At 37.7% G+C, this 26,451-nt stretch overlaps 1 protein-coding gene across 17 annotated transcripts in view; it reads right to left on the bottom strand.

Annotated features, from left to right (window-relative positions):
- Nucleotides 1-823: 823 nt before the first annotated feature.
- The window catches only part of caska (calcium/calmodulin-dependent serine protein kinase a), a 198,879-nt gene continuing 173,251 nt past the window's right edge, over nucleotides 824-26,451 (bottom strand). For 4 of the 17 annotated variants that reach the window (XM_030125745.1, XM_030125743.1, XM_030125751.1 and 1 more), the window contains 11 exons: nucleotides 23,582-23,650; nucleotides 20,484-20,519; nucleotides 16,501-16,542; nucleotides 15,797-15,993; nucleotides 13,914-14,029; nucleotides 6,042-6,122; nucleotides 5,879-5,959; nucleotides 5,590-5,792; nucleotides 5,422-5,505; nucleotides 4,275-4,301; nucleotides 824-2,427 (listed from right to left, as the gene is read on the bottom strand). In XM_030125745.1, coding sequence (XP_029981605.1) covers nucleotides 2,251-2,427; nucleotides 4,275-4,301; nucleotides 5,422-5,505; nucleotides 5,590-5,792; nucleotides 5,879-5,959; nucleotides 6,042-6,122; nucleotides 13,914-14,029; nucleotides 15,797-15,993; nucleotides 16,501-16,542; nucleotides 20,484-20,519; nucleotides 23,582-23,650 — 1,113 coding nt within the window. In that variant the 3' untranslated portion in view covers nucleotides 824-2,250. The remainder of the gene's footprint in view (nucleotides 2,428-4,274; nucleotides 4,302-5,421; nucleotides 5,506-5,589; nucleotides 5,793-5,878; nucleotides 5,960-6,041; nucleotides 6,123-13,913; nucleotides 14,030-15,796; nucleotides 15,994-16,500; nucleotides 16,543-20,483; nucleotides 20,520-23,581; nucleotides 23,651-26,451) is intronic. The other 13 variants (XM_030125746.1, XM_030125753.1, XM_030125748.1 and 10 more) reach the window with 10 other exon arrangements.

Here is a 26,451-nt window from a genome sequence, read left to right as displayed (position 1 = left end):
AAAATGTACATAATAGAAAATGTTTTTCTTCTATGTGTCCTCCTTCTTTCTCAATAACTGCCTTCACACGCTTCCTGAAACTTGCGCAAGTGTTCCTCAAATATTCGGGTGACAACTTCTCCCATTCTTCTTTAATAGTATCTTCCAGACTTTCTCGTAATAGTTTTGCTCATAGTCATTCTCTTCTTTCCATTATAAACAGTCTTTATGGACACTCCAACTATTTTTGAAATCTCCTTTGGTATTACGAGTGCATTCAGCAAATCACACACTCTTTGACGTTTGCTTTCCTGATTACTCATATGGGCAAAAGTTTCTGAAAAGGTATGGATAATAGTGTTAGGTATGATTATGACATCAATATGTTTGGTTTCAAAACAATTGACGTAGTGCCTGCTGAGAAAAACAACTAAATGTTCATTGTAAATTTTGCTTCCCCACCCTGTATATATATATATATATTTTAATTTTCAAAGGTTTTTGTCAAATTTGCTTAACATTTTATAGACACACAGCTACTCTTCAATACTGCAATAGTGATACAAGTTACAACCTTGCAGCATAAATGCAGGGAAATAACACTTTTATAATTGCTGCATTTCATGATACATAAAATGACTTACTGGTCAGCATAAGTTCTGTCATATTGTGACCTAAATGGGGAGTTTAATTAAAACGGCCACAGGACAGGACAGCACCTCTGTAAATGTAAAGACTTACAGATCTGTTGTCATGCTACAGGTCTCAGACACAACCATTATTCCTCATGTGACCGTATGTGATGCGATGTGATGTGTAGTAGAAAAGAAGAGCCACACTAAAGTTCATTTTTCCAACACATAAAAGGAAATATATTTAAAAAAATTGTTCATACTGAAGAACTTTTATCATTGCAGAGTCATTTACACAAGGGCAGTTGTATGTCATATTCATATACATTGTGATCCAGATGCACACACTGCCTCCTCTTCCCTCGCAGACTGGATGGCGTACACATCCTTTTGCAGACACTTACACAGTTGCAGAATAAAAATCAGCATGTCATCTCTCTTTGATTTTAGACTTGATTGGAACACTACTACTCCTAGACATCACATTTCTGAAATGGCAGAATGAGGAATAAGGTGACATTCTTCCCCCTGAACTTCATCTTTTATGACAAAAAAAAAAAAAAAAATTAAACAAGACTTTTATTTGATTTATTTTTTTTTCTTACAAACACATCTCACTACATGGTCGATCTTTATAAATCTGTGGTTTAGAAATGTCACCCAAAATGCAAGGGATGTGCATAGGTGTCAAGTCAACGCCTGGCTCCGTCGCTGTTTGTTTTTATTTTTATTTTTTATCTTGCCCCGTCTTGCGTCCCTTGGCTTGAGTTCAGTCTTCCAAACAGCTGGAATGTTTAAAAATGTTTTTCTGCTTTTCTTTCTCGGAGGTTTACAGAGGGACACGGGGGAACACTGACTGACAGCATGGAAGCTTGCAAATGTCCACATGCATGATAACCTCATTCAGATCTCTACAAAATGTATGGATTTATTTAGAAGAGACAGTACCTGGTTGGTAGAAAGGTGCATTATGATGCTATTACTGTACCGAGGGGTGAACGGGAGGGTGTGTTACTGCTTGGAATGCATAAATAATGAGGAGGGCTGGTGCAAATGTGTAGATGAGAGACAACGCAGTGTGTTTGTGTGCTTTTACTTCGGGATACCCACCGACAGTGTCTTTTAACGGATGGTTTTAGTATAACAAGACCCAATAATGTGATGGGAGTGGTCATATGGAGAGCTAACAGTGCAGCAACATGGGAGGATGGGGCACAGTACTGTCTCTTTAAAACAAACATCTACAAAAATGTTGCCTCCTAGCTAGTACAGACATGACAATATTCATTTTGTTTACTTTGTTTTATACAACACTATGACTAGGTCGTCTGTAAGGGCAAGAGTCCGACTGGCTGCAGGTGTTTTTTTTTTTTTTTCTTATTTTTTTTGCAGCGTTTGAGAGGATTTCAGTTGAATGCTGTGGTTATTTTCACAGTACGCTGAGTGTTTTCCATCAAGTGCAGTGTAGAGAGAGTCTCCCCATCAGTTCTGTTAATTGTTGTTAATTTCTTTATTCTTCTTTTAGAGGAAGATGATGGGACAAGATGTTGTCATTGCTGGGGAAAAGGAGGGCAGAGAGTTAAGGGAGGAAGAGGATGGGCGATGGGATGGGAGCAGGAGGGGGTTGGTGGGGCGGGGGTCAGTAGACCCAGGACACCGGCACCCACTGACTGGTTGTGCACACCAGGTCGATGGCCTCCTCCAGGTGCCTGATGGTCTCGTCTATTTCGTTGTTGATGATGGTCTGGTCAAAGTAGTGGGCGTAGGTTTTCTGCAGGATCTCCGACTCCTTCTGCAGCCGCTGGAGGGACTCGTCCTGCAGGAAAGTATAAACAGAGGGAGTTTAGACAGAAACCTATTGCTGTCAGGCTTCTGTATACAAGTGCATCTAAAACAGTTCAATAAGGTGAAGAAGATAGAAACGTAAACTGTTTAGTTGTTTTATACAATGTTAATGGAGCACTTTGGATGTGGTAGTGTTTCAGTTGGTTTTGATACTGGTGCTGAAAAAACGTTTTTGGATACCCTGTGCATTTGAGATATATTGCATTAGGAGTCACTCTTAAGTGATTGAACTCTGCCAGCATTGGGCCACTCTCAAAATCCACATGCCCCTTCAAACCCAACCAGGGCATGACATGTTGACATTTTTCTTGTTAACAATAAACAAAAAAAAAAAAAATTGCTGTTGTTTGTCTGTCTGATGCAGCCACACATGTTGAAACAAAATATTTTTCCACAAATGTCATAATATTTGAGATTGTGCAAAATTTAATTTAATCTCTGAAAACTTTTTTTCACTACTATAGAAAATAAAACCATACTAATCGAATCTGAAAAGGAACAAATGAATTGTTAGATTTTTTTTAATTGTTGGACTTAAAAGTTGGAAAGCATAAATGAATCTGTATTGTGTTACTGCAGTATCAGAAAAAGAGGGTCTTTCTAACACATTTTATTAAACTAGTCACACAAGAACAAGAACGTTTTCTCAAATTCTGACAAATGTCTGAGACAAATGTCTGTGCTGGCTCATTAAATGTTGGAGTTAAGGTTAACTTGTTTTATTATCCATGTAGGGAAATTCAGCGTCTGCATCAAACCCATCCTTATACACACACAGTACGTAGCATTAACTGCCAGAATCCTTCACCTCATGGACAGACAGTAGTGTCTGATATGGGTCTGAGGTATGGCTTCCTATGCCTCAGACCAGTTGACCTGGTCTTTACAGTAGCAATGAACGGTTGAAGATGTGCAGTCATAGGAGGACTTGATATTCCCACAGAAAGTTGAAGCAGCAAATGTGTAACAAGCAAATGTATGAATGACCTTGACTCACATTATTAGATTAACAGAAACAGTCTAGAGTCTGGAAACTCAAGGACTGGTGGACTGAGCCTCAGCAGTGACTCCAGTCAAACATTGTAGATGCAGTCAGCTTTATCAGCAATAACCTTTTGCATCTTTCTCTCTTAATCCAATGACATTAGCTGTTAGTCTTATCCACAACTAAAGAAATCAAGTTTGCCATGAAATCTGGAGAAAATTAGAAATATTGAGGCCAGTTATTTCACAAATTTGCTTGTAATCTGTCACATTTTATTTCAACATTGTAGGAATGAGTGAATAACAGAACTAATTATGTTTCACATTATTTGAATTTTTTTAGATGCACTTGCACCATGTCATGGGGGGGGGGGGGGGGGGGGCATGGTCTTAAATTGGTGATCATAGGAGAGATGAAATGAAATGTCTGGTTGATGTGGATGTGGTTTTAGATGCACTGAGTTTAACTGGTAACAACTTACCTTAAATGTGCTTCACATTCAGGCCACATTTGTAAACCAAACTAAATGCACTTCAACATAAGTTACCCATTTTTAGTAGCATAGATGTTTTTGACCTTTATCTTCTGCATACATCACCAGGGATTTATTTTACTATTTGACATGTGTTTTCAGTCCTGTCCTACACACTGTGACACTAAACAAATCTGAAAAACCACTGTTAACTTGTAGTGTTTCGCGGCCTTGATATGTCAAAGCAGAAAATAAAACGGGCAAGTTATACTCCTAAATGCACCTTTAGGCATACAAAACACACACACATACACAGAATAAACTAAAACTAATGGTCACTATCCTGTCGGGTTGTACTTACTGGCAGAGTCCGACACCACCTGGGCGTCTGCAGGAAGTGCCAAAGTAACAAACACATGCAGCATGCAAAAATAAATGAGTGCAGAGATGAGTGAGAGAGGCAGAGGGGGAGGTGAGGAAGGGGCTGGTGGTCAATGCATGACCCCATGATCTGACTGTTTTACATAGACTGGTGGGTAATTAATCCTGCTTTCATAACACAATGAGGATCTGAGTGACTGAATCTGTCAGGAATGAGGAAGGCTTCAAGCAACTGGGGATCTAAGACCTTATACTGAGAAGGGTTTGTTAAAGTGGGATAAATGCATACTACACAACACTTACAAAATATTACTGAATACCTTCACATTGTCCAGTCCATTTGCACTGTGTGTATTGTTTATTACTGATGCCTGGATGTTTTTCCTCAGAGCTTCATAGTTATCTATGGAATCCAGGTCAGGGTTTTACAGCGATAAAGAGAAACTTAGCAGCAGTAGAAGGAAAAAACATCCTTCTACTTTTTTAATGTTTCTACTTTGAGTGCAGACTCATCACAGGGCTGGGTGACACGGCCACAAATGTTATTACAAAAACAAATCTCATTTCAGTACAGTTCAAAAATATTGGTCACAATGACTGTTGAAAATTCGTACATTTATCGGCTGATCATTGAGCAAAAGCTGAAGAAACCAGATGTGATTTGTGGTTTAAAACAATTTGTCAAATGTGCAACAAGATGAAAATCTAGAAGACTGACATAAAAACAAACTTGTAATGCTTAATTTTGGTGATTTACTGCTTATTTTTATTCATTTTTTCTTAAACCAGAATGATGATCATGGTCACACATCTCCAATTATTACAATATAATACATGAATTATGTTCCGATAGTTGTTTTAGCGCCCAACTCTGAAATGGTTGTGATGATGAAAACTGCATAGACATTCTTTTTCACAGTGCAAACTGATCAGGAATCAGTGAGAGAATCTATAATGAAAGAGTCCAACTAACAGAATCAATAGTATGATTATTGGTGTCAGTAGATTCTTCTTAGTGTTGAACTGCTACAAATACATCCAGACCCCATCCAGTGTCTGTCCATCTAAAGAAAATCTTCCCGTCCTGCTCCTTTGAAGTGCATCATGGGTGTGTGTTTGATTCCTACCTCATTGATGCCTGGTGTGATAGTTGGCGCAGCAATAAACACGACGTATGGGGCGAACTCTGCAGTCCGCAGGACCTTCAGGGCCTGAGGGAGAACAGGTTTTTAGATGTTGGCTTGTTTGTGAATCTGTCCTTACACCATGTTCACAGACTCGTATGGCGAACACACCTGAGGCTCCACGTCCAGTATGGAGATCAGTCCCTGCTGGTGAATCTTCCGGATCGTCTCCAGCCGTGTCCCATACATGGCGTCCTCGTGGCTGCCATACTCCAGGTACTCGTTGTTACTGATGTCCTGCATCATCTGGTCGTGAGAAACAAAGTAGTAGTTCTTTCCATTCTCCTCGTCCTTCTTTGGAGGTCTGGTTGTGTCTGTGGGACAGAGGAGACAGTGTTTACGCTCCGTACAGTCCGGCTCAGGTCGGTGTGTTTTAGAGGACGTGGGTGGTGTGTCTTACGTGGGATAGGGTAGGCGAATCTGTCGGGGTGTTTGGTTATGAGTGTGTTCTTGATGTGTCTTCTGCCCACACCATGAGCACCTGATGAGGACGTAAACACAGTCAGTTATGAAGATAGAACCCATTGGCTCTCTGTTGACTCAACTCACTGAGGGGTGCTCACCTAACAAAACTAGTGTTTTCCTCTTGAACGCAGGAAGCTTCACCACTTCTTCATATGTGACGAGATCTAGTTGATCGAACACTGGAAGGGATAGAGGAAAGGCAAACGGAATGAGAGAAAGTAGAGGAGAGAACATGAACAAACAACAACCAAGGCTCTTTGGAGAGTGAGGGAGCGAGGTGTACTACTGAACTACACAACTTAACATTTGGTGACTACGAGGTGAAGGAGGAGGAAGCTGGGTCACTAAAGTCTTACAGGCAAAACGTGAGATTCTATGAAATGACTAAAAGCTACACTGATGATTATCAAAAAAGTGGTGGAAAGAACTTTAAGGTTCTTCCATCTGTTCCATTGTCATAATATAATGGATTCATATTATTGTGATTCCATACCAATTGCACTTTAATGTAGTCGTGGTGGGGTTTCAACATTTCTCTGTGAATCAGTTAAGAATAAACGGGTGAAAGTGCAGGTTGTGTGATGTCTGTGCTGCAGGGCATATCACACTCACTGTACAATGTGTTCTGAGGCGCTGTAACCTTACACTTTTTTGCAGCCACCATTTCAGGGAGCTGACAAGCGAAATACAATACTCACAAGTCACCGGGTTCTCTTGAGCAACATGCGGTCATAGCTTGTCTGTGTTTGTGAGCAGCTACTTGGACTCTTTAAGGTACGAGTGGAGGATAGTGGAGTGATTGAATGGCTTAAGGCAGGGGTGTCAAACAGACGGCCCGCGGGCCAAACCCGTCCACCAGAGGGTCCAATCTGGCCCGTGGGAGGAATTTGTGAAATGCAGAAATTCCACTGAAGTTATTAACAATCAATGGTGTCAGAAATCATTTTAGTTCAGGGGCCATATACAGATCAATGTAATCTTAAGTGGGTTGGACCAGTAAAATAATTTAAGAATTTATAAATAACAACCTGGAATGTCTTAACAAAAATAAGTGCAATTTTAACAAGATTATGTCTGTTACTAAATGTTTTCTGCCTTTGTAGATCCACTGTGATCTGTCAGTTGTAATGCATATGTGTAAATGATAAGTTAAGGCAAAACATTGTTAAAATTCCGCATATTTTTCTTTTTAAAAATGTTGGGTTGTTTGTGGTTGTTCATGTTATTCACATTTTTTCGAAAGGATACTTTGCACATGTAAACATTTTCAAAATTCCACTTATTTTTCTTTTTAAAAATGTCAGGTTCTTCATGGTTGTTCATGTTAACATTTTTTTCTAACAGATACTTTGTACATGTAACATTTTCATAACGTAATTTTACTTTTTTCACCCTAAAACATAGAGAAGAGTTTGGAGTTGACATTATTTATAGGTTATGTTATTGTTTTACTGGTCTGACCCACTTCAGACCATATTGGGCTGCATGTGGCCCCTGAACTAAAATGAGTTTGACCCCCCTGGCTTAGGGAGAACATCACAGCACACTAGGTCTTAACACAGGCACACCCAGGTTCAGTTTTGTTTGGGTTTTTTTTCTGTTGTTTTGGCCATTGTCAACAGAAACAAAACTGAAACATTTACAGTGACAGCTGATTTCATCTACTCCAGTTAATAAAAACAAAGGGTAGAGATAAAGAGTGAGGGTATAAGAAGAGTGGAGCGCTGTCACTGGCTGTTACTTACATGCACAGAGGCCGTTCAGTAGGAGAGAGCGAGAGAGATGAACAGGAGGGGTAATTACAACAGCAGAATTACAAAAGGTTACACACAAACAGCAAGATACAACAGCCGGGCAGCTGAGCACAGCGCCGCCAACAGGTGCAAAACACATTGTACTGTTGTTGTTGCTGTGGGACGTTTACTCACCAACGTGTACAGTCGGTTATGTGGAATGATGTGTGAAATCATGCACTGAACAGGTGATTTTTGACATCACATAAAAAAAGTTGCAGACGACCAAACACATAGTGACCCTTTTAAACAAATCCGTTTCAGTATGTGAAGCGCTGCCCTGTGGTTACTCCAGTATGCAGTCACAGCAAAGGCAAATCTGTTGCATGCAGCCCCTGTGGCGTGTTGTTTGACACTCCCAGGGGGCCTGCACGTCTGCTTGAGCCTGTCATTGAATTGCCTGCTTAGTACAGATTTTGCACTTTGCATTATTGACGCTGTAACTGGAAGAAGCTGCTGGAGGTGAAAAGCCCGTCCAGTTTATATCCCAGCAGCAGCAGCAGTACGTCAAGGTCAGTGCACACCGAGGTTGTGTGGCTGAATTAAAGGGATGGTTTGGGGTTTTTGATCTGGGGTTGTATGAGGTTAAGTGTATAATCCTGGTGCTCAGAAGAGTCCAGGAGTGGAGAAAAAGAAGCTTAAAAAATGTACTGCTAAATATGAAGAGGTGGGAAAACCAATGTTTCTATCTCACCTAAAAATTTTAACTTTAATAAGAACATAACTACCAGCAACTTCCACAGAAGAGAATGACATACCCGAAGACATACAGTCGTCGAAAAAATTATTAGACCACCCTTATTTTCTTCAATTTCTTGTTCATTTTAATGCCTGGTACAACTAAAGGTACAAATATAATGATAACAACAAAAATATTTCATAGGAGTTTAATTTCAGAGCTGATATCTAGGCATTTTCCATGTTTTCTTGATAATAACCAAAATCTCTTAAGTTCTTATATCAATAGCTATGGCATTGTACTGACAAAAACAGTGCTTTTAGGCATTTAGTATTTTCTTTTCTGTCCGTTTTGGTTACATGATACACACAGGAGTACTTGATTGCATAACCATTGTTTTTGATGACTTTTGATGGTCTAATAATTTTTTCCGTGACTATATATACGTAGACTGGTCACTGCATTGAACATCAGTGTTGCCTCCATATTGGACTGGTCAAAACTGGCCTGTAAACTGTAAAGGCAAATGTAATTGGAGCAGGGAAAAGCCCAAAACTGGATAAATGTTGAACTTTAAGTAATTCCTCAGTAAATGCAGAACTGAATATCAACTGTATGTGGACTGCAGCAGTTTTTGAGCTATTATTCTCCCACTGGTCTCAAAGCCTTGGCCACAGCACGACTCTGCTGATACTGAGAGTTTTAAAAGAGACCCGTCGGTGCCAATTAATCGGTCACTCTCCATTAAAATGCATTGTTATGAAAAATGCAATATCATGTAAATGTTATGCTATATCCTGAAAAACTGCCTCTGTGGAGCTGCTTTACATTATGTTAACATTCACAGCTACCTGTTTACTTGTATGTGTTTACAGGTCAGTTTTGACTGTTTCAACATGGTGGATGTGTTGATATATTATAGGTAAGTGTGTAAACATTCTGGTAAGGTGCAATTAAGGATGGATGACATTTTTTTTCAGTCTCTTGCATGATTCATGAGTTTAGTTAATTGTTTTCTGTCTAGATCAACTCAACAAATAAACCTGTACTAAGACTATGCAAACTAAAACTGAAAAAAAAAAAAAAAAAAAAAAAACATATTCACAACATATATATTATAATAAGTGAACAGGTTGCATTTTGCATTTTTGTCGACCAAGAAATATCTCCAGAGAAAAAAAAAAAATCATTAATGAATTTAATGCAAAATACTGCCCATCCTAGGTGCAATGGTGTAACATAGAGTACAATTTAACTGTTTTTTTTCCCCACAATAGCTACACACATGGTCAAAGGTTTCAGGAACTTTTGTTTTTACAAAATTTGCTGCCAATGTTATTTGTTCCCCCCACATTTCTGGGGTACACTGAACAACAATCAGAAGCATTATAGGTATTGTAGGTTTCAGATAAATTTAAGGAAATCTACACTGTCATTCTCTAAACCTTTGGCCATGAGTGCACATATGGCTCGACTCCATCCACAACAGTACATTTCTTCATTTCTACGACTCATATCAACCCGTGTCAAACTACCCAAAATAACCCACCAATGTCACATAAAGACCAATTCTTTGATTTAACAACTGGTGCCAGGCACAACAAACCCCACCTCTCGCAGATATTTTGCCCATTATAAGTAAATGGGAAGATTAAAAAAAAAAAAAAATCATAAAAAAATTTAATTTAATTTAATTCTCAACGGCTATGAAAGTAATATGATTTCAAAGTGACTTAAGAAACCGAATGTAAACTAATTTGTGTTCATGTTTAATCTGCTGTAACTTCAGGTGCGGAGTTGGAGAAAGGATGGGAATAGGAGAAGCAGAAATAAGTCTCTGGCTTCAGCTTCTTCCTTTTTCAGTTAATAATTGTGTTAATTTTATGTTTGTTTGTTTTTTAATATGTATGTGTTTTGTACATAACTGAAATAAAAAAAACATTCATTCATTCAATTTTGACCTACTGTTCCCAAAATGTAATGAGATCCATTCTGGGTCACTGGCAGTCTATAAAGTCAATTTGGTATGAATTCAACCAATAGTTTTGCTGCTACAGACATTTGAAATTTTGGCCATTATAAGTAAATAGGGGGAAAAAAAAGATAAAAAAAAAAATCATAAAAAAATGAAACTTTGAAGTACTTTTCCCAAAATGTAATGAGATCCATTCTGGTTCACTGGTAATCTATAGACCAAATTTGGTATGATTTCACCCAATAGTTGTGCTGCTGCATACATTTGAAATTCGGCTCATTGTAAGTAAATGGGGAAAAAAAAGATAAAAAAAATTCATAAAAAATTTAAACTTTGATGAACTTTTCCCAAAATGTAATGAGATCTATTCTGGGTCACTGGCAATCTATAAACCAAATTTGGTATGAATTCAACCAATAGTTTTGCTGCTAGAGTGTTAAGAAACAACAAATACAAACAAACAAGCCAAACCAAAAACAATACCAGGGTAATAATAATTATACACTTCAATGCACAATCAAATAAATCTGTTTCCCCCTCAGATATTATTGATGATTAATGATATAAAACTGTATGTTAAGGCATGACTTTGTTTTTAATATGCAAAGAATGAATGGAGTCATGGTGAAGTTATGTTATTGAAAGGCTTGAGTTGAAATACTGATGGTTAAAGCAGTGTGTACGTAACATAAAATCCTGCACAGACTGACGTTTATGATCTATGTGACATGCTAGAGAAATAGAAATAATTTCCATTGCGTGCTGACGTCTTGGTACACATCTGAATGTACAGTGCATGCTTTATGAGTGGATAATCATACACACACACACACACAAACATACTGTATTAACACGTGCATGTGGACAGACGCCATGTCCCTCAGCCTCCTCTCAGTTTCGATCATTAGCGCTTAAATATGTCTGATGGTCAGGTTCATAGACCGTCACAAAGACCAGCTGCCGTTCTGGCTCCAGGTTCAATGTGACCCTCTACTGCTGTGTAATGTTTATATCGGCGGGCACATGCCGGGAGAACATGCCACCGTAAACATTCGCTGCACGGAGCACATACTGTACAGGGGGTGTACGGCTCTGACTACACGAGCATCAGACACCGGACAACTCCCACTCTGAGACAGCATCCGCCTTTAGGCTTTATACACCACCTCATGTCAGAACGGGATGACAAATCTGGGCAATATTCAAGAAATGTTTTGTGAAAGAGAGGGAGGCTATGATTTACGGGGAAAATTAAATTTAAAGATTCATAAAGTATGCACTACATTAAAAAGTTTCTGTATCACCATTTGTGGAGTAAAACTGTGGAACAAATTGTGTGTGGAGATAAAACAAATATCAAACATAATTCAGTTTAAAAAAAGATATAAAGAATTGATTCTTGAGAGGTCCAGTATTTAATAATGACAATGAGGCTTGTTTGTTTATGAATTATGTTGTACTGATAAATCTGCTGTAATTATTGAAGAAAATGTTTGATTTGTTGAGTCTGTTTGTATGACTATACTGACATGAACATACTGTTGTGGATAATTCAGTTACTGCATTATGAATTGCTGTGGTACGATGCTAAAACTAGGGAAATAGTATAGGCTGATTGCTGTATAAAGTTAACGATAAAGGTGTAAAAGCACTGAGGGGTAGGATTAAATAAGTTTATACTTCCTCCTACTCCTTTTCGACCATGCAAAATTCAGACTTGTATGTGCCTGAAAGATAGATTCTGTCCATTTAAATGTTATTTTGTTTATGTCTTAATTTGCTTTGTTTTGTTTTATTTTCTTTGCATGTTCGAAATAAAATAAAAATAAAAATAAATAAAACTGAACCCTGAGAATTGAATGATGATGATACAGAGAAGGGGGAAGAATGAGTCAACATCTGGAGATGAAACAGTTTGAGAAAGTAGAAAAAACAGCCTAATGTCCATAGAAAACCCAGAACTGTGATGCTAGGCCTAAAGTTTTGTTCTTACTTTTCTCTAATACAAAGAGCTACACTTACATTTGTGTTAATTTAGCCTTTTTCTTGCGTTACTTTCTGCAGTGTAATGTCCAGATAATGCACAGTGTAGTTAAAGTACACTCTAACACTGCTTTTCCACAGAAGGGATTATCAAAAGACACAATATTTAGGAATTCACATCAACATAATGATTGATAACAGAAAAGATGGAAGATAAACCATCACCTGCTCCATATAAAAGCCTGAACTATATATTATTTTTCTATTTTTTATGCAATCTGAACTATTTTAACCACTACCAGAGGTTTTTCATATAAAGTAAGAGGCTTTTCTGTAGCAAAGGAAGTAAATTAAAGCTTAAAAGATGCAGACTGTGTCACTACGCCTAGAATATTATTCAGACAAGGGATTTATTGATTGATTCTCTCTCGTTGTTCAAGTCCAGACTCAAGACTCACCTGCTCAAGATTGCCTACTCACCATAATAATTCCCTAACATCTTACCTGTATCACATTCTTTGTATTCTATTCATTGTCTTTCATTCTATGCTGTACAGTGTCCTTGGGTTCCATGAAAGGTGCTTTTCAAATAAAATGTATCATTACCTCCGCCAAGGAGGTTATGTTTTTGCCAGGGTTTGTTTGTTTGTCTGTTTGTTTGTCTGTCCGTTAGTGTGCAACATAACTCAAAAAGTTATGGACAGATTTTGATGAAATTTTCAGGGTTTGTTGGAAATGGGATAAGGAAGAAATGATTAAATTTTGGTGGTAATCGGGGGTGGGGGGGCCCACGGGGGGGCCCATTTCCAATAAACCCTGAAAATTTCATCAAAATCTGTACATAACTTTGAGTTATGTTGCACACTAACGGACAGACAAACAGACAGACAGACAAACAAACAAACCCTGGCAAAAACATAACCTCCTTGGCGTGGGGGGGCCCATGGGGGGGGCCACTGATCAGCCTTGGCGGAGGTCTGCGCTCTCCGAGTGCTTTTCTAGTTATTATTATAAAGCCAAGAACATGGCAGTTACCAAGATGGATTATATAGATGTTTCCCTCACAGAACATCTGACTGGAAGTGAATCGTCTTCTTTAATGTCCCACCCTTAACCCCTGACTTGTCTCTTCTGTCTGCTGTGTTGACTTTTCGGTCCCACACGTGTGATGAGGTTAAACCCACAACACTCAGGCCGAGTCACACAGCCGCACACATGGCAGTGATATCCGAGCGGTGAATGTATGTGCTGGCTCAAACCTGGTGTCTGTATCCAAATGCTGCACTCACTTTCCCTCTGTGCTCATATCGGATTTCTGCGACACCGGCATCTTTTCCTGCCTGACCTGGGTTCGGTTCTGCTACTAGAGATTAACGTTACAGATCCCGTTACACACACTTTCACCTACACAAACATGCTGACTGACGGACACTTTACACACTCATGTAAAAAGCATGCATGTGAGGCGTATGTGAGCTGAATAACAGACATCTGGAGCTTGTTTGGACATGCATGTGGGCTGTATGTGAGCGTCATGTACCTGCGTTGTGCTTTGCCAAATACTTGTCTTTGTACTGCTTCTTCTTCTTGCCAAACCAGGTGCAGCTGGCCTGCTGCTCCTGCTTGGTCTTTTCCATGGCTATACATGCCACACGCCTGTCGAAAACACACAAACACCTTCATTTAGTGCCTTCAGGGTCTGCACAATACGACGGTAAATAATCTTCCCTCTATCCTTTATTTAACTGGATCACAAATCACACCCTTTACACACACTTTTTGCATGTTGTGGTGGTTTGGATATGAAAACTGACATAAACCAGAACACTTTACACTGTCTATAATCACATTTTAGTTCTATGTTTATTTTCTACATTTCCCTTTTTATACTCCACAAATTTTTTTGTTGAAATTTTGCAGATTGGTTCTAAATAAAAGGAAAGATTTCATTTTATAAGAACTGTTGGTGATACACATCATTATGTAAATTTGTAATGATCTGCATCAGGATGTGAGGTTTTTAGTCTCACTACACAGCTCTAGTGGCTTCCTGTTTTTAGAAGCTGTTAAGTCGTGGCCTGAGGAGCTGTACTTGTGGAGAGAAAGTGGAAATGTAATTCTGATTTGGAGATATTTCTGCTCCTGTTTTAGAAGCTGATGGAGTGGATTTTCAACAATGGAAACAGGGTGCTTGCACAGGTCTTGAAAGTCTTAAAAAGCAGGGAATTTTGAAATGATGTTTTCCAGACCTTGAAAAGGCTGGAATTTTTTGTGAAAGTCTTAATAAAGTCTCATAGTTGAATTTTAGAGTATGCTCAAAGGCACATAATCTTATAAGAGAAGGAATATATGAAGAAACCATCTAAAAAAACTTGATATGATTTCAATAACTGGTCGGTACTGGAATGATTCTAGTGAAACTTGTTTGTGTGATATCCATGCACTTTTGTGAGTTTCATGTGTTTTGAAAATATTCCTGTCAGTAAAACACAATTTACTGCAAATTATACATTCTTTCAATCATTCATACTACACACGACAGGTATAGTCTCAACCAAAAAAGCAGGTACACAAGTATAAAAGTACGTCAAGTCAAGGTCTTGGGGAAAAAAATAGCAGTTTTGAAAAACTCTGGAAAAAGTCTTGAATTTTTATTTGGATAAAGAGCAAGCACCCTGAGTAAACATAGTTTTGAGGAGGTTAAAGGGAATAGCTGCAATAGATACCTGAATGAATAAATAAATCAGTATCGCTGAACATCAAACTCTAAGAACTTGATAAATATGGAAGCCAGCTGTTCTGAGTTCTTATTTTCTCTCATCCTACTATATAATGCACTTTCTGTGTCCGACCGATCGATGTTGCAGCACAGGAGGGCGTTTGTACGGATTTTCCTCAGCCTTCACAGGCCTGATCGCCGCCAAACTCGCCAAATAAATAGAAACATTACCTGACTACCTACTTGGCACCATTTTATGTCCATATTCAAATGCTGTGAGGTATGCTGGGCGATTTTAGCCTCTCTCTACTTTGAATTCTTTATCCCTGCCCCCATACTCCATTTTCGGAAGTGGTTATGCTGCCGTTCATGAAATTTCTACTGCTAGCAGACGATGCAACAAAGTGAGGGCTGCAGTTCACTCCTGCTGTATGAATTTAATTATGCTTGACAGGCCAAACAAATACATGTTCTTCCCTTCATGCCTCACGTTGGCTCAAATTATTACCTGCACAATGCATGATTAAATGGTAGTTTACAAATGGATCGTGGTGGCAGACAAGTTCTAGTTATCATGCTATCGTACAATGGCACCACGGGTACAATGCCACTAGTAGTTAATAATTCCAGTTTAGATGTCTAACATTTGCTTCTATCTGAACCAGCTTTTAATTGTCTCTGAATGTATGTGCTTTCCATCTCACCACTCCTGCAGCTCTGGTGACGGTATGAGGCCCGCCGTTCCGTTCTTCGTGTTCTCCAGTTTGCCCTGCCACCAGTTGTGGTCATCCTTGGAGATGATCTGGATGATGTCGCCCACCCGGAAGCGGATGCCGGCCTCTTTGCAGGGGATGAGTTCATCTTTGGAGGGGTCGTACTCGAACTGAGCCCTCACGTAAATCTGTGATAATGCATGAAAAGCAGAGAGTGTTTGAGAAAACAAAAAACAAACAAAAAAAAAAACAGTGGAGTATCAAATAAAAGGTTGGCTGATGTGAGTGGTGGATTATCAAAGAGTGACGAGCAGAAGAACATACAGAGAAAGGAAGAAAGGGTGAGTAGGTGGAGTGATTTCAGTGCATGTGATACTGAGGTAATGAGCTGTGGACTCAGAGGGATCAGAGACCAGCATGTTGTGGTTCTCAGGTTGGAAAATATTTCCAGGATGGGTCATCTCCAGTGAGATCAACCCAGACACTGTAGGGCCGTTAATGAGCCTCTGAACACACTGGTAATTATGGCACAGGCAGTGTTTACGTGCCCTTTTAATACTAAACAACAGCCATAACCAGCTTTTTACATTTAGTTTTTTTTAGCATTTTTAACCACACAACCATTGGCTTTAACATTTACATCATGTGTTCCTGGTGCTTCTTTAGGGGAGGGGGACGCTCTCTGTCTCTCTTACCTTGACAGACATTTTGTCCTTGATTGGAGGTCTGGATACAATCTAGGATTTGAAAGCATCACATACATCATGCAGTAAAACTATGCAAAGTTTACACAGTAGAATAAGGTTGGTGGAGGTTAAAGGGGCTGGGGGGGAGGGGGGGATGACGGTGAGGTAGGACTAAGCTGAGGGTGCATGGACTTGACTTCCCTCTGCTGGTGAGATCTGTTCTTACTGCATTTACATGAACATATGATGCTACGTTTCCTCTAAAAATGACAGAAATACCATAGCATCACCTACATCCATGTTGGGACATTTGAGAAAACGCATGTGATGGAAGTGTATGCAGATTCAAACATGGTGATTAATAACCCCCAAGTGTAAAACAGGTGTATGTATATTGGACAGATCGGTGGTTACGTATTAATCTCCAGGGTGTGCAGGGTTGAACAGTGCCTGTGCCATTAGTACCACGTAGTAACACACTGTAAATGAAGGCAGTTTGGAGCTACACACACAGCAGTGGTCATTAATACTGATCCAGTCTACAGTGTCTTTAATGTTCCATCTGAACTACACAACAAATGTCTCTGTTTAGTTCAACAACAATAAAACTTAACCTTTGACCTGCCACTGCAACAACAGCCCCACTAGAAAGAAGACACATTACTTTATCTAATAAAACCAGTGTCTTGTATAAAGATTTACCAAATCTGGAAGTGTGTTTATTACAACAAACGCACAAAACAGTTATTTTAAAATAAATATTCTGAGTCTAGTTCATTATTGGCTGGAGTCTCTTAAGATAAAATTAGATATACTTTTTTCTTTTGTCTTGTAATATTTCCTGTATGTACATTTGGTGTTGTGATGCTTCTAGAACCTTAATGTAAAGTTAATAAAATTCAATCTAAACTAATATAATCAAATCTAATCTGGAGTCTGGTTTAGACCAGCTCCAAATGTAAAGTGTCCTGAGATAACTTCTGTTATGATGTGGCCCTGTGTAAATGAAAGTTGATTGACTGATAATCTAATCTTTTATTTTAGGAAATATATGACTCATTTTCAACAAACAAAACTTTTAACTTTATTGAAATTCCTCTTTTAGCTGTTTGCATCTGAATGTTTAAACCGTCTTAGTGTTTTCTCTAAATACAGACTGAAAACCTTGCATTCCTCAAGTACTTTTAACTAAATGTTTATAAAACTCCAAACTTTATCATGACTGAATTATACTTAACCTGTTTATCATTTATTAACCCTTTCATGCATGAATTATGAGAACGTTAGTCAATATTTTTTTCCTGAGTGTTTTTATTCCTCTTTAGACATGAAAAAACCAATGACATTGAAATTTTTTTATGAACCCATTTCTCATGGAGTTACAAAAATGTCCACTCAGCTGGACACGATGCCTTTAATTTTTGAAGCAAAGAAACATGCATTTAAAACCCATCATCAGAAAGTGATATACTGCATGAAAACTATGAAATAAAAGCATTTTTAATGCAGCTAATCTGATGTTTTCTCACATTTTAGCATACTCTAGCAGTAGTTTTTACTCACTTCATGAAGATAATATGCAAAAAACCCCCAAAACTTTTTGTTTAAGAAAACTGTTAATTACAGTCTAATAACATTTAGCAACTGATTTACACTAAAACATGTTACTGCAGATCAGGTTTATCAGGAACAGCAAAGTTACAGTAATTGTATGAATTGCAGTGCAAGGGATGATGCATAAGTGTTTACTGTGTTGGCTGATATGGAACTAAAACAACCAAACCCATGACTATGCAAGAGAACAGCTGTAGAATAGCTGTTCACTGTAGTGACCACTATGCATGAAAGGGTTAAAACTGCTTTTAACAGTTCTTTTCTATTTTCAACTATGCTTTTTGACTTTCTTTTGTGTCATTTTATTTTTTTCTGTACGGTATTTTAAATCTACATGTAATCTGTATATGTATGAAACACACGTCAAATACAGGGGTTGGACAAAATAATGGAAACACCTTCACCTCAAGATGATAATGCCCCAATCCATACAGCTAGAACTGTTAAAGAATGGCATGAGGAACATTCTAATGAAGTTGAGCATCTCGTATGGCCGGCACAGTCCCCAGACCTCAACATTATTGAGCATTTATGGTCAGTTTTAGAGATTCAAGTAAGACGTCGATTTCCACCGCCATCGTCTCTAAAAGAGTTGGAGGGTATTCTAACTGAAGAATGGCTTAAAATTCCTTTGGAAACAAATCACAAGTTGTATGAATCAATACCTCGGAGAATTGAGGCTGTAATTGCCGCAAAAGGCGGACCTACACCATATTAAATTATATTTTGTTGATTTTTTTAAGGTGTTTCCATTATTTTGTCCAACCCCTATAAATTAAACTGTCTTTCTTACTATTCCTGATTTCAGATATTGTTAAAGAGCTTCTGAACAACAACCCAACAGTTGCTGCTGGACGTCATCATTAATACTGCAGATGTACAACGGTGACCACTGCTGTGACGTGGTGTTTTGTTTTCAGACATTGACCTGGTTTCGTCTGTGGATTGTGGTTGTTAGGGGAGTTCAGAGGAAATGGAAGAGTTCTGGAGGTGTTTGAGTGTCAGGTGGCTCATGAGGTCTGAAGTAAGTGAATCTGTAACGTTAGTGCTCTGTTTTCTTCTTGGACTTACAGAAAGGATTATGTTCTTATATATTAATAAAATCTAAATTCCCAAAACCATAACTTTAATTTCAACACGGCTGAAGTCTGTCTGCTCAGATGCCTCCTATTTCTGTTAAACTACAGGATATAATGACTTTTCTACTGGATCCAAAATGCAATGTTTCTAAATTAATAGTTAAAAACATTACTTAACAGGGTTTGGGCAGGTCTTTAACACTTAGAGTCATAGAAAAAAATATTAGACCACCATTTTTTTCTTCAATTTCCTGTTCTTTTTAATACCTGGTACAACTAAAGGTACATTTGTTTGGACAAATTTAATGATAACAATAAAAATAGCTCATAAGAGTTTAATTTCAGAGCTGATATCTGGCCATTTTCTATGGTTTTCTTGATAATAACCAAAATCACTTCAGTTCTTACATCAATAGTTAATGGCATTGTACTGACAAAAACAGTGCTTTTAGGCATTCGATGTTTTCTTTTCTGTCTGTTTTAGTCACATGATACACACAGGAGTTAGTACTTGACTGCATAGCCATTGTTTTTGATGGTCTAATAATTTTTTCCGTGACTGTATACACTCAGAAATCTAAAATGTATGAAATTTAACTGATTTTATTAGATTACAATAGGTGCAAATTTACTGTCAGTGGAATGTGGAATCTAATCCACAGTGTTTTTGCACTGAAATGCTAACAGTACTATGTGAAATGTGTTAAATAGTTATAGATGTATATTATGTAAATATAAGTTTCTATGAATATGACTGGATAAATATTCATCAGATGGTATCTTACCTTCACATCTACATAATGCAGGTGTATAAGTAACAATACACTACATTTAATGTGACATTAATTTCTAGTAATATTTCAGTCTGAACCCATTAGTCCCGTGTGGACAGAACATGTTGTGTTACATTATTCAGTGTCACTGAGAGGTCTCATCTCACACGTTAAGGGTCCGTTTATGCTGCTGTTTGACACAAATTAGATCTTAAAATGCATTCATAATGGCCTAAAAAAATCTTGAAACCTGTAAAAACCCTGATTTAGAAAACAGGTCAGCCCTCAGCTATTTACATGAGTGACAGCCTAAATTATCATCTGCAGCCAGTCCACAACTAAAATAAATTCCCTTTTATACTATTCCAAGTGCTGCTGAAGGGCTGACCTCCATTTTGTATTAGTGAACCGGTTTTAAAAAGCAGGAAAGGGAAACGGAATCCCACAGACACAAGTGAATTAGAGGGAGTGATGGGAGTATTGTGTAGTGATTGTAAAGTGACAGTGAGCGTCGGTTTGTATTCACCTGTCGACCCTTGGGCTGAATGGTAGACGGCAGGTCCTGTGGAAGGAAAGCGTTTACAACAAAGACACATGGTTTAGTGAAACACAACAGATCCACTAGAAACAAACCAAAGCACTAATAGGATACGGCCAGTGCTGGGCGGTATGACCAAAAAATGACAGGTTTGTGTCAGGAACACATGAAATATAGCTGTTTTATTGCTTCTGCTAATTGAAATAGTTGATTATATGAGCAGTCAATGAGCAAATAGGGATTAAGAATGTATGTAATAAAAATAAGAACTTTTTACACAAGGAGTTTAGTGATCCTCTATTAATATACTCTACATAGCACCAGGGGTTAAAGAAAATATCAATACACTTAATATTGCAATATTACATTTATTAATACTGTATTGATTAAAACTGTCAATATTTAATTCATGTTTTATGCAGGATCTAAAAGTATTATTGTCAGTACATATGTAGCAGGTTTCAGATCTGTTTACCCAAGGAATCTTATAAATACAATGTTACCTTTAAAGTTGGAATAAAATATTTCCACATCCTCTTCTCATGAAATGATTGTGACAATGTGATTTCTTCTGAATAGATAAAGTGTAGCTCAGTATGTAATCATTACACCAGGTCAAAGGTGATTACTGATGTGTGTAAATAGGAATAAAAAGAGGTATTTGTCTGAAAACAAAATTATTCCAACTTTATGGGCAACAGTGCATTTTATTTTACTAATATAGACAAAGATTAGTTCTCTGTTTACATTACACAAACGTTATTCCTATGATGTTAATACTTGAGAAATTAAAAAGTGATATATATACAGACTACATAAAGAAGATTTTACACATTTTGACTTTTTTCAGTTCATTACTAAAAAAATGAACTCTTCCTACTCAGGTTTGACAGATTATGTCTTTTTGTCTAAAAATTAAATGGAAAAAAAATGCTAAACAGTGCCTTGTTTACAGTATTGCAATCTATTGAATCATTAAAACTGTAATGTGGTACTTACCATATTGCCAAATTCTTGCCAATACAGTCCCACACAGTACTCGGTAGTGCGTTTAGCAGTGAATTATATAACAATACACTAAATTGTTGCCCATTTAAGTTAATGCTGGTTTCTATTTGTCTGGTATATCACCCAGCACTAGATTCACTTATCCTCTTAACACTGGAAATTAAATCATGCAAGCACATTCAACTGCAAACTAGCTACTGCTTTTGCATAAAAAAAACAAAACACAAAAAAAATACAACAAAGAACAGTGAAAGCAAAGGGGGAAAGAGAACAGACTGATTCTCATCTGTTAAAGCTGATCTGGCTGTGGCTGTAGAGCAACCAAGCAAGCACAGAGCAAGCAAAGCAGCATCAGCATCAGCATGAGCGCCACCACAGAGTCTGTCTGGAGCCTTGGCGTCGAGACAAAGGGACTGCACAACCTGATTGGCTTTAGTGTTCGCACAGCGGGAGCACAGTGTGTGTCCCCTGCACTTATGTGTTAGCACGCAGCAGGCTTCATGGTGCACACCAATTTGTTAACTGAGATATCGGACACGGGGCCTTTGGCTCAAACAGATGAACAGGGACAACGACACGGGATCCACGGAGGAGATCTGCAGCGCGACCCGCCTACGCCTGCATCTACAGCTACTACGAGGACGGTCACAACGCTAAGGTACACTGACACACAACCCATGAGCAATGGATATCTATAAGGAGTCCAAGTGAAATGAGACAGTTTTGTGGTGAAATGTACAGTTTTTTATAAAAGCAGGAAACTCTGTACCATTCTACGGCTCAGGAGGTTCAGTAATGGAGGAGATTTTAATGAGCTGAAATCATAGAGGCTCAGATATTTCAGCCACACACAAATAAATGAGACTGGATCATATTTGTTAATAAAGAACTGAACAGATGTAATGTTTTTGTTTATTCTTTTAACAGGAGTTGAACAAAGTTTTATTAATTGTTTACTTGTGAAAATCGGATAAGAGTTCATATTTATACATAAAAAGAGATCATAAATGTTCAAGTCCTACTGTATGTTATTTTAGCCACACTGAGCATTGTTTCACTCCACAGTGTCTGTAAATCAGTATAGTTTGATACTGTACACATCCACTCACTGGAGAAAACTTAATAGACTTCTTCTCTGTACACATCTACCCAGTTATTCACATTTATCTTAACTATTCTCAACCCATTCTGATCCTTGTCTCTTGTCGAATGTTTGTTTATATTAGGTCTGTGTTTAGGTGTGTTTGTGTTTATGTTGAATTTGTACGTTGTGAGCAAAGAAAAACCGGAGCCAAATTCCTTGCATGTGTTCACATACTTGGCCAATAAAGCTGATTCTGATTCTACACCAAACGCGAGCAGCAGACATGATCTAAAGTCTCGCCTTTTGCTCAGATACTGTGATGTCCTTCTCACCAGTATCTCTGCACCTGCACAGTTCTGATGTTTCATATGGTGTCATTATAACCTTTAACCTTTGAAAAATGGTCATACACATTCTGTGTTATAATGTAAAATAAACTGAATAAATATTGTGACCTGCTTTTTCCTTGTCTTTAAGGTTCATTTGTTTATATGATTAGAAAATGTGCTGATATTTTGTTTTACATAATTTCATGAATAATATTCATACATATTTGTTTGATGTTGAAGAAACACTGAACAAACATTTCTTTGTGTTTGACAATAGAGAATATGTTAAAATCACATTAAACCATCTGGCTTAATTTTCACTCAGGACCAACATCAGCATTTAACCTTGATCCACATCATATCTATCATGACAACTGTCATTTTATCTTGGTTTTATTTTTGGTATTCATGCAGCGACTCCATGTCTGAACCTCAAACTGCACCAAGTTTCATGCTTTTATGAAAAAGTGGACATAGTTTTCACACATCACATGGACTAGGAGGGAAAAACTCAAGTACGGACATGTAAAAATACCATGAGACATCAATGGGACAAATGAGACCCACCACAGGAGAGGCAAATATTGGATCTGCCTGGAGGGTGGGTGGGTGGGGGTGGTTGGAGGGGTTCTCTGGGAGGGGGGGGGGGTGTTGGGGGTTCTTACCAAGATAGAACTGTTAATGCTGGAGTGACCATTGGCAGGGGACTGCCTGGAGGTGGTGGGGGACTCTTTCTGAAATAAGACACACAGGTCAGCAGCGCACAGCCACCACACACAAACACTCATACACTCAGGTGGCCCGCTGTGTGTGTGTGTGTGTGCGTGGGAACAGCGGCAGGTTTGTATACAGATGCAAACACTCGCACATTTCCGGGTTGTGATCTCAGGAGATGAAGAGGGTCAATTTGTAAAACACAATAGAGACCCACCACAGTGTTGACGTAATGAAATGCGTCAACATGACATGGGAGACAACATTAGCAGCATCTCTCACTCTCTCGCTCTCTCTCTCCTGCATGTCCTCTGTTGACCACAGGGGGGCGACAGACCAACGTGAGATACAAATCTGCAGCCGACACCATGAGGTCATCTCTAACAGACTGTCAGAGCTGAAAGCCTGCACTGCACAGGATTTATCTGCTCACACAGCAGCTGCTGGGTTTGGAGGACCAAAAGAGATGAAATTACAAACAGGAACCCACTAAAGGTTTTTATGGACATTAAATAAAGATTGATATTGTGATTTAATCTTAAAATAATGATCTGAAACAGAAATGAGAATGGGATACATAAACAGAGGCAGAAGCACTGATTTATGTCCTTTACTACTGTAAAAAAGTACGAGCTCTGAAATGTATTAAAATAAGAAGTCACCCTTTAAGGTGCATTTCTGCTGCTGTTTTTGGGCAAAGCTAATTAAACGCCATACCTTTCGAACATTAAAAAAAAAAGAGGGCAATAATGAACAATGCACGGAAGAGTATTAGCGCCACTGGAAAAGAAAAAAAAAGGTCCAATCTATCTATTTTTTTATTATTATTCTGAGAAAAAAGTCAGAATTCCGACTTTTTTCGCAGAGCAATAATAATTAAAAAAAAAAAAAAAAAAAAAAAAAAAAAATATATATATATATATATATATATACACACACATATATATATATATATGTATGTATGTATGTATGTATTCCACCTTTTTTTTCCCAGTGGCGCTAATCCACTTCAGTAACAATGACTTTGGTCCCATTTGCTCATCACTTCTCAATATAAGCCTTTTCTCCACAGTTCATTCTCCCTTTCTTGTCTGTTTTTTTTTGCACATTTTATTTCCACCATATTACATTACTGTAAAAAAAAATTTCTATGTTATTATTCTGTTCAAAATTCTCTAAAAATTAAATGTAAAAATATTTGTTAATTAGTCTCATAATTAAAATATATAAAAACTTAAATAACTTCATTATGTAAGGAGAAGAAAATATAAAATATTTGTTTTAAAAAGAAGAGAATGAAAGTAAAATTTTCTCAGAAAAATAAATAAGACAAACAGTTAAAAACAGATCTTGGTGTTATTTTTTTTAGATTCCTGATTTTTCAGTTAAAGTTCTGTCGTGTTCCAGCGGCGGCCTATTGTCAGAGACGGCCACAATATGACCACATTCTCCCATTTTTAGGTTCTTTGCACTGGTTTCCACTGTCTACAAATCCATTTTTAACAGTGACTAATTACATACAGGACTTTATGTGGTCAAGCATCAGATTACGGTGAACTTTTAACTCCTTAGTGCCCTAGAACCTGAGCCACATCAGCAGAACGAGGCTTCAGGCTGGGTTTCAGATGGTGTTGATTTGTAAAGAATGCTTTGGTGTAATCTGCACACGCAGTCATCAGACATAATCCAGAGTGCTGTTACTCTGAAAAGCACATTTATTTATTTTATTTTTATTTAACCTTTATTTACCCAGGCAAGCAATTAAGAACAGATTCTTACATCTTGACCTTTCATTAGAAAAAAAAGTATGAATTATCTACATGAACTCAGCTCCTGTCATCAAACTGACAGCATTATTTCAAGTCTTTTGGTCCGTCCATAGACACACGTCATTGTTGGGGTGAAATGTGTCTGAGTGTGTGTGTTGCATGTGTATCTTTATGTATCTAGAGTCAACAGCTGTTTATAGAAGAAAAGGCAAAATAATAGAAAACCCTCAACACATAAACAACCCAATAAAATCAGGATTTTTGACAAGGACGGAGCTAATTTTTTGACTAAACTTACTGTCTAAGATACTTACAAAGGTTTAAATGTAGCCCTATAAGAATATAGATTAACATGATAATAATGTTTTTCACCGCTTTAGACTCATTATGTGACAATCAGTGATTAGAGGGATAATTACTAGTAACTATTTTAATTAAATCAAGTCATGTCATTTATTAACTTTGATTATGCTTCTACAGATATTTATGTAAAAATATAAACTTCACACTGAAAACGGTCAAACTTTTATTAAATATTCCTCAGTGGAACTTGAATTAAGATTGAACTGTATTTATTTCAAAGCAACAAACTAAAACAATATATGAAAATGTAATTAGTAACATTTTTAAGTACTAACAGTAGCCCCCCCCTCCCCGTTTATATATATATATTTTAAAATTTCTTATCTTTTATTTATTTTCTATTGTCTTGTTTTTTTTTTTGTTATTATTCATTTATACTGCACTTATTTATTTATACTTTTTAAACATGGTTGTTAATATTTTTTTGAAAAAAGGTGAACGACACGCACATCCAAAATTAGAGGTGTGCTGGATCCCAAAAAAGTAGAACGTGAGAAGAAATAAAGCAAGGTCCGCACAACCAATGAGCTCCCAAACCATTTAATCGTGACGTTTCGGGCCAAGGCCCTTCATCGGACTGAGGGCCTTGGCCCGAAACGTCACGATTAAATGGTTTGGGAGCTCATTGGTTGTGCGGACCTTGCTTTATTTCTTCTCATGTTAATATTTTTAAAAAACTTTTCATACAT

Source organism: Sphaeramia orbicularis, chromosome 21 (assembly GCF_902148855.1).
Source record: "Sphaeramia orbicularis chromosome 21, fSphaOr1.1, whole genome shotgun sequence".
Lineage (NCBI taxonomy): Eukaryota > Metazoa > Chordata > Actinopteri > Kurtiformes > Apogonidae > Sphaeramia > Sphaeramia orbicularis.
The sequence above is the reverse complement of the archived record's forward strand: the minus strand, read 5'-3'. Positions and strand labels throughout refer to the sequence as shown.